The sequence below is a fragment of the Cebus imitator genome, unplaced genomic scaffold (assembly GCF_001604975.1).
Source record: "Cebus imitator isolate Cc_AM_T3 unplaced genomic scaffold, Cebus_imitator-1.0 Scaffold490, whole genome shotgun sequence".
NCBI lineage: Eukaryota > Metazoa > Chordata > Mammalia > Primates > Cebidae > Cebus > Cebus imitator.
Window position 1 is genome coordinate 1,356,703 of NW_016107805.1, and position 11,547 is coordinate 1,368,249.

Below are 11,547 nucleotides of genomic sequence, written 5' to 3' on the forward strand. Positions count from 1 at the left end.
AAAAAAAAAAAAAAAAAGACATGCTCAGGGCTGAAAATACAAAGTCATATTAAGACATGTTCCCTGCCTCTAAGAGGCCAATAGTGTAGTCAATGAGGCAGGCAAATAAGTTACTGTACGGTATAAGCATTTTCAGAGGTATTTCAGTAAAATACACTATTTATACTCACAGAGATCTAAACTAGAGAGGTCAGCAAAGGCTATCACTCTCACTCACCAGCTGTTTTTTGTAAACACAGTTTTTTCAGTTATGTACTACCTATGGCTGCTTCTCACTATAACAGCAGAGCTACATATAAATACACACTGTAACAAAACCTGGGTGTGGTGCCACACACCTGTGTAACTTGGGAGCCTGAGGCATGAGGATCGCTGAGGCCCAGGAGGTAGAGGCTGCAGTAAGCGATCATTGTGCCACTGCATTCTGGCCTAGGCACCAGAGACAGATCCTCTCAAAACAAACAAACAAAAAATACAGCCATCCTGGTGCATAGCTCCCAACACTGGGAAGCCAAGGCAGGAAGAACTCCTTGAGCCCAGGAGTTCAAAACCAGCCGGGCAACAAGGTCAGGGCCCGCCTCTATTAAAAAATAAAGATTTTGGCCCGGCACGGTAGCTCACGCCTAATCCTAGCACTTTGGGAGGCCAAGGCGGGCGGATCACAAGGTCAACAGATCGAGACCATCCTGGCCAACATGGTGAAATCCCATCTCTACTAAAAATATAAAAATTAGCTGGGCATTGGTGGCACATGCCTGTAGTCCCAGCTACTTGGGAAGCTGAGATAGGAGAATCACTTGAACCTGGGAGGCAGAGGTTGCAGTGAGCCGAGATTGTGCCACTGCACTCCAGCCTGGTGACAGAGCAAGACTCTGTCTCAAAAACAATCAAACAAAATAGAGAGAGTGAAAGAGAAGGAAAGATAGAGAGAGACAGAGAAAATTTTGTTTTTTAAGCTTTCTCTTAGCCTTGCCTGCCTTCAAGTGAATCACACTTTTCCTGCCTTCAAGCTGTAAATAAGCCTAGGTCAAAACCAGGGCCAGGCTGGGCTCAGTGGCTCACATCTGTTATCCCAGCACTTTGGGAGGCCAAGGCAGGCAGATGGCTTGAGCCCAGGAGTTCAAGACCAGCCTGGCCAACTAAGGCAAAACCCCATCTCTACCAAAAATATGAAAATCGGCAGGGTGTGGTGGCTCACACTTATAATCCCAGCACTTTGGAAGGCTGAGGTGGGCAGATCACCTGAGGTCAGGAGTTCAACACCAGGCTGGCCAACAAGGCAAAACCCCATCTCTACTAAAATTACAAAAATTAGCCAGGCATGGTGGCAGGCACCTGTAATCCCAGCTACTCAGGAAGCTGAGGCAAGAGAATCATTTGAACCCGAGAGGCAGAGGTTGCAGTAAGTCAAGATCATGTCACTGCACTCCAGGCTGGGCAAGAGAGAGAGACTCCATCTCAAAAAAATAAAAATAGAAATACAAAAATTAGCTGGGCATGGTGGTACACGTCTATAATCCCAGCTACTCAGGACGCTGAGGCATGAGAATTTCTTAAACCTGGAAGGCAGAGGTTGCTGTGAGCTAAAATCACAACACTGCACTCCAGGCTGGGAAAGAGCCAGACTCTGTCCCCCTCTCCAAAAAAAAGAAACTCAGGACCTGCTGCTGGCAAAGGCCTAGAACAACCACTCTTCTCTGCTTTGTTAGATATAAAGGCCAGCTACTAGCTAAGCGTGTTCAGTTTCTGTCCAAAACCACTTTCATCCAAGGTGTAGATTTGGGAAAGTCAAAAGCCTGAGCTACATTCCTCAAACAGTATACTAAAACCCTTACTTGGGAGGGTAATAAAGTTCACACCGTATTGTTTTGTTTTGCTTTTGAGACGAAATTTCACTCTTGTTGCCTAGGCTGGAGCGCAATAGCAAGATCTCGGCTCACTGTAACCTCTATCTCTGGGGTTCAAGCAATTCTCCTGCCTCAGCCTCCTGAGTAGCTGGGATTACAGGCACGCGTTACTATGCCCAGCTAATTTTTTTGTATTTTTAGTCGAGACAGGGTTTCTCCATTTTGGTCAGGCTGGTCTTGAACTCCCAACCTCAGGTGATCTGCCCGCCTTGGCCACCCAAAGTGCAGGGAGATGGGGTTTCACTATGTTAGCCAGGCTGGTCTTGAACTCCTGACCTCGTGATCTGCCCACCTTGGCTTCCCAAAGTGATGGATTACAGACGTGAGCCACCATGCCTGGCCATTGGTACATACTTTAATCCCTCAATCAGGTTTGAGGTTACAGGCATGCGCCACTATGCCCGGCTAATTTTGTATTTTTAGTAGAGACAGGGTTTCTCCATGTTGGTCAGGCTGTTCTCGAACTCCCGACCTCAGGTGATCTGCCTGCCTCAGCCACCCAAAGTGCAGGGATTACAGGCATGAACCACTGCACCTGGCCTTTTGCTTTTTTTTTTTTTTTTTTTTTGAGACAGAGTCTTGCGATCTCTGCCCACTGCAACCTCTGCCTCCTGGGTTCAAGTTATTCTCATACCTCAGCTTCCCAAGTAGCTGGGACTACAAGCACATGCCACCACACCCAGCTAATTTTTTTTATTTTTAGTAGAGGCAGGGTTTTGTCACGTTGACCAGGCTGGTCTCGAACTCCTGACCTCAAGTAATCTGCCCACGTTGGCCTCCCAAAGTGCTAGGATTACAGGCACAAGCCACTAGGCCTGGCCTTATTGTAATAATTTTTTTAAAACCCGTCCTAATCCCAAAGCACTTCAATATCCACCTAAATATAAAAGAATCTACTAGCAGTATATCATGTTTTATGAACGAATCTCTGGATTCAAAGGATAAATCCCAGATGGTTATTCCCTTTTTAAAAGTATTCTCGGCTTTATAAAAAGATCCCCCAAAGAAATTTTACTTTAATATGAGTTCTAAAATATAGCTTAATAATTTAAAATGTGTCAAAATTTTTAGAAGCATGTATCTAAAGATTAAAACAAGCCAAAAAGTAAAAAAAAAAAATGAAAAAAAATTTTTCATGCTGCTGATAAAGACAAAAAAATAAAAAAGAAAATTAAAGTAAGCAATAACTTTTTTTTTTTTTTTTTTTTTTAAAAAAAAAAAAAATTTTTTTTTTTTTTTTTTTTTGAAACAGCATCCCACTCTGTCACCCAGGCTGGAGTGCAGTGGCTCAATCTCGCCTCATTACAACCTCTGCCTCTCGGTTTCAAGCAATTCTCCTGTCTCAGCCTCCTGAGTAGTTGGGATTATAGGCGCATGCCACCACATCCAGCTAATTTTTGTTATTTTTAGTAGAGATGGGGCTTCACCATATTGGCCAGGCTGGTCTTGAACTCCTGACCTCAGGTGATCCACCCACCTTCGCCTCCCAAAGTGCTAGGATTACAGGCATGAACCCCCTGCACCCAGCCTAGCAATAGCTTATAATTAAATTTACACTTTAGAGTTCAAAGGAATAAAGTTCAAAGAAAGGATGTCAATGCAAAGATAACATTCACTAAAAAAATTAAAAAGATAACTTTCACTAGTCGTATGCCTGGTTGAAAAATCTTACAGACCACATCCTCTTAACTAATTAAAGATTCTTACCTCAGACACAATGATGTCCATCTGACGTCGCAATTTCCTTAGGGTATTCATGAGTTGTTCGGGATCTTTATGTATTCCAACCCAGCAGCCATTAACAAAAATTTTGGTTGCACTACAATGAAAAAGCAAAAGCATTTTACACTTAACAATTCTATACTAAGCTACAACTAAAGATTAACTATAGTTTAAAAAGCTAATTCCATCTTTACACACTCAGCAATAGCTGCAGGAGAAATTTCTTCCAAATTTTCCATACTCCATTCTTCTAAAAATTCCAGAATTGGAGATGGTTGAGATCCAACTGAAATATATGCCATTAAGGCTAAATTCTTCACAAGTCCTACAGCATGGCCCTAAAAAATAAACCAAGTATTAGTCATTCTGATGTTACAAGTCTATCAAACTTCTTTTCCATAAACATTTTTCCTTCAATGTGATTTCATGATTTATTCTTACCTTCTAAGAATAAAATTATAAATGATATCTTATTTCTAAACTGCTCTGTATAATTTTTAAAAGTCTACTTCTAAAAGTAATTATGCCCTACATAATTACTCACTGACTTTTTGTCTTGAATACAAATTCTAATGTATTACCTCTGGGGTCTCAGCAGGACACACCATTCCCCACAACGTATTATGCAACTGTCTTGGTTTTGCCAGCTTGCCATCTCTACCAATAGGAGAATTTAAACGACGCAGGTGAGAAAGAGTAGACGCAAAAGTCAGGCGGTTTAACACCTAGAAAAAAAATGACAAATCTTTAAAGTTTGGACATTTCTGTGATTCATACTATTACACTCAGGCAAAAGTTTGAACAAAAATGGCAAATACTTGGAAAATGAAAACTAGCTTCTAAAATATCCTTTAAATAAATAGCAGAGAAAAACAAAACTGTGATTCCAGAATATGTAAGAGAAAAATTCATACTATTACACATTGCTTATCTCCTAAACAAGAACTTCTTTTCACCTTCTCGGGCTGTGCTAAGTACCTTTCTCCAGCATTCCCACAGAGCAGTAGTGCACATCTCTTATTATAATAGTTACCATGCCATGTTGTAATTATCTGTTTACATCTATCTACAAACATAGACTGTCAACTGCTGAATATTGGGGATCACTGCATCTCCAGCATGTGGCAGAGTAGCTGGCACATCATAAGTCCCAATAACAATTTCTTGAACTGAATTTGCAGTGTGGCATTTATCATAACACAGCACAGGGCATAATGAGCTACACATGAATGAACCTGTTTCCTCTGCTAGATGCTGATGAGCTCCTTGAAGGCTGAGATAGCATCATTCATGTTTGTCAACTCAGTATCACAAATATCAAATATACCCAATAAATCCTTACTGAATTAAAAGGAATTTAAATTTTAACTTTGCTATCAGCAGCCCCTCAAAATTTCTTAAGAGTATCTAGATTTCTAGGAACAAGGAGCTTGATATTGGTGTCTGAATGCCAAATCAATTGGGTAATACTGGTATAGGGTAGTTTAAACAAGGAAAGGAGGGGGAGATCCCCCTAAAAAATGGCATGAAGTACATTACAGGTATTCAATCATCTATGAAAAGCAAATATATAACATTAAAATGCATAGTGAGACACTCTTTAAAAAGCTTTTCTCCATTACCTCATCTGAGAATAGCAGTCCCTATATGTGTAAAAGACCAATACATAGAAACCAGTGTCTGCACTTTCCAACAAAGGAAGCAATGCCCATTTATTCTCTGGATTAACTTCTAATATGGAGCTTCTAAGACATAGAAATTTCACTAACTTCAACTGTCTCACCTGCTAAACAGCTACTTTAATTTGTTAATTGAATTTCTAAACTGCAAGCCAAAAATCTATCTTAGTAATGCTAACAGGTAATTTAAGAGAACTTCATGTTCATAATTCAAAAGTCCCCAGTAGTTTCATATTTGACCAAGAAAGGAAAGCAACATAGACCAGGCGCAGTGGCTCATGCCTGTCATCTCAGCACTTTCGGAGGCTGAGGCAGGCAGATCACTTAAGGTCAGGCGAGAGCAGCATGCCTAACATGGTGAGACCCTGTCTCTCCTAAAAATACAAAAATTAGCTGGGCATGGTGGCAGGTGCCTGTAATCCCAGCTACTCAGGAGGCTGAGGCAGGAGAATTGCTTGAACCCAGGAGGTGGAGGTTGCAGTGAGCCAAGATTGCGCCATTGTACCCCAGCCTGGGCAACAAGAGAGAAACTCTGTCTCAAAAAAAAAAAGAAAGAAAGAAAAAAGGAAAATAATCTACATTCAACAAACAAAACAATCTCCTATTCCTATAAACGTGTTTCCTATTGAACCTGTAGTCGTAGTTGATACGCTTACCTGAGATACTCCAGCTCTGGCTTGATGAGCTTTCTTTTGATCACCCCAGTTTCCAGTAGCTAAAGAGTATTTTAGGCCATCAGATATGATCCGTGTTTTAATTGCCAACTCCAAGTTAAAATCCTTTCCTCGATCGATAAATTTTTGTGCATAGATCCGCACTTCTTTAAGTAAATTCTTAAACATACTGCAGAATAAAATGGTATTATTTTAAACATGTAAAGGTCTATAACAAATATTGTCAACAGGACCAATACTGCAAAAAAAGTGTGGGGAAGGCAAGCAAAAATGGTTTGGGCAGAGTGAAAGTTGTTATTGCTCTTTTATGTCTAGTGCACAGACATACGTATAGTATATTAATATATATGGCAGGGGAGCAATTACACAAAAATGTCAAAAGAGGAGGGGCACAGTGGCAATCCCAGCACTTTGGGAGGCCGAGACAGACAGATCACCTGAGGTCAGGAGTTTGAGACCAGGCTGGCCAACACAGAGAAACCCCATCTCTACCAAAAATACAAAAATTAGCCAGACGTGGTGGCACACGCCTACAGTCCTAGCTACTTGGGAGGCTGAGGCAGGAGAATCACTTGATCTCGGGAAAGGGAGGTTGCAGTGAGCCAAGATCATGCCACTGCACTCTAGCCTGGGCAACAAGAACAAAATTCCACCTTTAAAAAAAAAAAAAAAAAAGTCAAAAGAGGCTCCTTAGTGGGGCAGTATCAAAAAAAGGCTGAAAAACACTAATCTATAACATACTAAATAACACAACACATGCAAAACACTGCTAATGTTATCCTTTTTATATTGTCTACATATTTCATTTTTGAAAATATCTTTTTTCCAATTATAGGAAACATGGGAAATATGAAAACATCAAGAATAAAATTAAAAATCGCACATAATACCAACACTGCGAGACTATCACTGATAGTATTTTTAAATATTTCTCTCCAGCTTTTGTATATATGTGTACAAAAATACAAAAGCAGGACAAAATCCAATACCCTTAGGAAAACCAAGGCAATAATTCAGCTTTCTCAAACATCTTACAAAGCTACCAGAGGAATAAAGAAAATATAAACACATAATATATTTTCCTCATAAACTTGGCTTTCCTAGACATGAACCAAAACTAAATCTGAACAAGTAGCAAAAAGAATGTAGCTAACTTTATAAGCACCCAACGTGGGTGCCAATACAGTTTAGCCTGGCCATTTGCGATGACCAATGTCAAGTGAAATAAATCTCCCTGCTTTAACAACTTCATTATGTAATTCCTTACCCTCTAAATAAGAATGCAAGCAGCGGCCCCGCAAGATCCAATCTCTTGTTTCCATAGTGATCTCTGTCGTCTAGTTCTCTTCTACCCAAAGCTGCTAGAAGTAACCTATGAACCATGTATCTTAAAAAAAAGAAAGAAAACAGTTTCAGGCTTTTTTTCTTGACTTATATGTCAAAAACATCATTTTTAACTTTAAGAAAAACCTTTATCTCAACTATATCTTGATAAAGAACTTAAAACAATGAAATTTAACATACCCCAAGAAATAGGCTTTTTTGGTCTCACAAAAATCACTGACACCAACATGAGGGAGCATTTCTTTTTGTAAAACTTCCTTTGCATATTTAATTCTTTTCTCTTTAGTAACACCAGGCTTTGCCCCTCTTGAACCAATGAAATTCAGTGCAACATTCTGTTCTTGGATGACAAAAGCTTCATCAAGAGAAGGTTTAACCTATCAGACAATTTAAATAAAAGTTATTTTCCAATTCATGTTGTTAACTTAAAATGAGTAAACTGACGCTTAGTTTATAACACACCAAGCATCCCTACAAACCTAATAAAATATGCAAGCATTTTTAGAAAATCAAGAAATCACAAAATCTTAGGAGATACCTCAGAGATCTAGAGATCTCTGACGAAATCCACTCATCAGCACAGGTAACTATACTTTCTAGAAAATACAAATAATTCCATTATAAAAAGAGTATTGTGTGGCTCGGAGCAGTGGCTCATCTCATGCCTGTAATCCCAGCACTTTAAGAGGCTAAGGTGAGCAGATTGCTTAAGTCCAGGAGTTTAAGACTTGTCTGGGCAACATGGCGAAACGTTGCCTCTACTAAAACTACAAAAATCAGCCAGCTGCAGTGGCACACGCCTGTAGTCCCAGCTACTTGGGAGGCTGAAGTGAGAAAATCACTTGAACCTGGGAGGTAGAGGTTGCAGTCAGCTGAGATGGTGCCACTGCACTCCACACTGGGTGACAGAGACCTTGTCTCAAAAAAAAAAAAAAAGAGAATGTTTTTTTTTTACATTTTACCAATGGCAAAATAAAGTTCCAGAAATCTAAAATCAATTTACAGAAGTTTCATAGTCAAATTAAAATTCACTGAACTACAAATGGATAAATGTGCCAGACTGTTTTCAGTTTGGGTATTAAAAAATGTTTAGCCTGGGTGGGGTGGCTCACTCCTATAATCCTAACACTTTGGAAGGCCAAAACAGGAGGATGGCTTGAGCCCAGGAGTTCAAAACCATCCTGGAAAAGAAAGTAAGAACCTCAATCTACAAAAGAAAAATAAATTTGTAATCAGTGTGCACCCTGGATATAAAAAAAGATTTAAATTAAACCCAATATTTTGCAAAGGAGACTATTTTTATTTTATTTCATTTTTTGAGACAGGCTCTCACCCTGTTGCCCTAGCTGGAATGCCGTGGTGAGATTCTGGTTCAATGCAGCCTCAACCTCCCAGGCTCAAGAGATCCACCTCACTCTCCCAAGTAGCTAGGAGTACAGGCAACACCACCACATCCAACACACCCAACTATTTCTTCTTCTTTTTTTTAAGAGACAGAGTCTTGCTTTGTGGCCCAGGCTGGAGTACAGTGGCACAATCTCGGCTTACTACAACCTACGCCTCCTGGGTTCCAGTGATTCTCGTGCCTCAGCCTCCTGAGTAGCTGGGATTATAGGCATGCATCTCCACACCCAGCTAATTTTTCATTTTTTGTACAGACGGGTTTCTCCAAGTTGCCCAAACTGGTTGCCCAAGCTGGTCTCAAACTCCTGGCCTCAAACAATCCACCTCGGCACTCAAACAATCCTTTCAGCACTCGGCTTCCCGAAGTGCTGAAATTACAGATGTAAGCCACCATGCCAGCCCAAAGGTTTTTTTTGTTTAGTTTAGTTTTGTTCTGTTTTTTTGAGATAGAGTCTCGCTCTATCTCCCAGGCTGGAATACAGTGATGCAATCTCGGCTCACTGCAGCCTCAGCCTCCCGGGTTCAAGCGATTCTCCTGCCTCAGTCTCCTGAGTACCTGAGACTATAGGCGTACACCATAATGCCCAGCTAATTTTTGTATTTTTAGTAGAGATGGGATTTCACCATGTTGGCCAGGATGGTCTTGAACTCCTGACCTTGTGATCCGCCTGTCTCAGCCTCCCAAAGTGCTGGGATTACAGGTGTAAGCCACCGTCCCCAACCCAAAGGTTATTTTAAAAGCATACTGTGAAAGAGACCTGCATTCCATTCCTGCCACTATCTGTGGCCTCTGAGAAGGCATGTAATGGATTTCGTATCTACAAAAGGGTTACATAAAATAATTTCTAAGTTGCACACCAATTCTAATATTCTAAATTCCCAACTATACACAATAATGAACACGAGAAATAACTCTGACCTCTGTAAGTACCCTTTGATCTTATCCCAGGCACTGAAATGCCTTTCTTGCCCTTGATTTCCTGTCTTTTTATCACTGATCCATAAATTTTTTTAAAGACAGGTAGAGGACCCAAGGGTCAAACAAAAATATGAAACACTTCTCAAATTTGTATATCATCCTTATACAGAGGTGTGTTAACCTCTATATTGTTCCAATATTAGTATATGTGCTACAAATGCAAGGACCATTCCACAAGTTTAAACATCAAAATTCCAATCAAGGAATCAAAGATCAGAAAAAAGCCCTGTAACCAGTCAAAGCAAGGCCACAGATAGTACTGTAAATCAAAGGGATACTTTTTTAAAGGAAATTGCCATTGTTGTTAAAAAAAAAAACTATTATGTTAAAATATAGATTAGAAAAAAAGGAATAACAATAATAATGTACTTCTGGAAGAAAAAAAGCAGTTTTATGAAGTGAATGCTTGAAAAAAAAAAAAAAAAAAATTGGCCTAAGCTTCCTAAGTGCTGAAAAAACAAACAGTAATACTCAAAGAGATAACATACATAATGCATATCATATTTTTCACTTTACTATGTAAACTTCAGGTTGGGGCTGGGCACTGTGGCTCATGCCTGTAATCCCAGCATTTTGTGAGGCTGAGGAGTGTGAACCGTTTAAGCTCAGGAGTTTAAAGTCAGCCTGGGCAACATGGCAAAACCCCTTCTCTACCAAAAATACAAAAAGTTAGCCAGGCATGGTGGTGCATACCTGTGGTCCCAGCTACTCAGGAGGCTGAGGTGGGAAGATTACTGGTGCCCCGGAAGTCGAGGCTGCAGTGAGCCATGATTTCATCACTGCACTTCAGCCTGGGTGACAGAGCGAGACCCTGCCTCAAATAATAATAATAATAATGAGGCATATAACTACTAGCAAAATCTGAAAGTAAAATCTAACCAGAACCCATTTTTCTCATGTAACCACACCAACGAATATTCAAATAACTAAAATGTACTCCCCATTCTAACTTTGTGACAAAGATTTCGCCTGAAGTTTACCTTATTTCTCTGTAGTCTTAAACACTCTGGACAATTTAAGACAACTTTAAGAATATCATTTACTGTTCAGACAAGGAACATCAAGGGAAAAAACTGATAAGGAATTAGAATATTTAACCCCAAAAACCCTTCCCATAAAAGGTTCTCACAAAAGGAGTAACCTTACAGTGGAGGCACCTAACAGACACGACCGTGAAGCAATCAAAGTTAACTGTACCACTAATGGGGCAAAATGACATTGCATGGCTCTTGAGATGCTCTGGGAAGCACATATTTCTTAGGCATTTTTTCTGTTAAAAAATGAATAAACTGAAACTAATCATGGGGAAATTATGTGAAAAACTCAACTGAGGACAATTCTACCAAACAAACGGCCTGCCTTTATATGTTATGAAAGACAAAGAAAGGCCAAGGAGGCCGGGCATGGTGGTTCACGCCTGTAATCCCAGCAGTTTGGGAGGCTGGGGCAGCAGATCACTTGAGATCAGGAGTTCAAGACCAGCTTGGCCAACATGGTGAAACCCTGTCTCTGCTAAAAATACAAAAACTAGCCAGGTGTGGTGGTGTGCGCCTATAATCCCAGCTATTGGGAAGGCTGAGGCAGAAGAACCCTTGAATCCAGGAAGTGGAGGTTGCAATGGGCTGAGATTACACCACTGCACTCCAGCCTGGATGACAAAGTTAAGACCTTGTCTCCAAAAAAAAAAGGCCAAGGAAAGATTTTTAAAGACTTTAAAAGACACACAAACAAAATGCAATGCATGATTATGAATTGGACTGTGAACTATATAAGGTATTAAACTTGGCCAGTCACAGTGGCTCACGCCTGTAATCCCAACACTTTAAGAAGCAGAGGTG

At 40.2% G+C, this 11,547-nt stretch overlaps 1 protein-coding gene and 1 non-coding gene across 5 annotated transcripts in view; both read right to left on the reverse strand.

Moving 5' to 3' along the window:
• Nucleotides 1-11,547, reverse strand: part of POLR2B (RNA polymerase II subunit B) — a 71,298-nt gene that overhangs the window by 37,287 nt on the left and 22,464 nt on the right. For all 4 annotated transcript variants that reach the window (XM_037733017.1, XM_017513256.2, XM_017513257.2 and 1 more), the window contains 6 exons: nucleotides 7,507-7,703; nucleotides 7,250-7,369; nucleotides 5,965-6,151; nucleotides 4,211-4,354; nucleotides 3,828-3,967; nucleotides 3,615-3,726 (listed from right to left, as the gene is read on the reverse strand). In XM_037733017.1, the coding sequence (XP_037588945.1) occupies nucleotides 3,615-3,726; nucleotides 3,828-3,967; nucleotides 4,211-4,354; nucleotides 5,965-6,151; nucleotides 7,250-7,369; nucleotides 7,507-7,703 (900 nt within the window). The remainder of the gene's footprint in view (nucleotides 1-3,614; nucleotides 3,727-3,827; nucleotides 3,968-4,210; nucleotides 4,355-5,964; nucleotides 6,152-7,249; nucleotides 7,370-7,506; nucleotides 7,704-11,547) is intronic.
• On the reverse strand, nucleotides 9,774-9,876 carry LOC119468772. Its single transcript, XR_005197531.1, has one exon. It is a non-coding gene; the product is annotated as a U6 spliceosomal RNA (small nuclear RNA).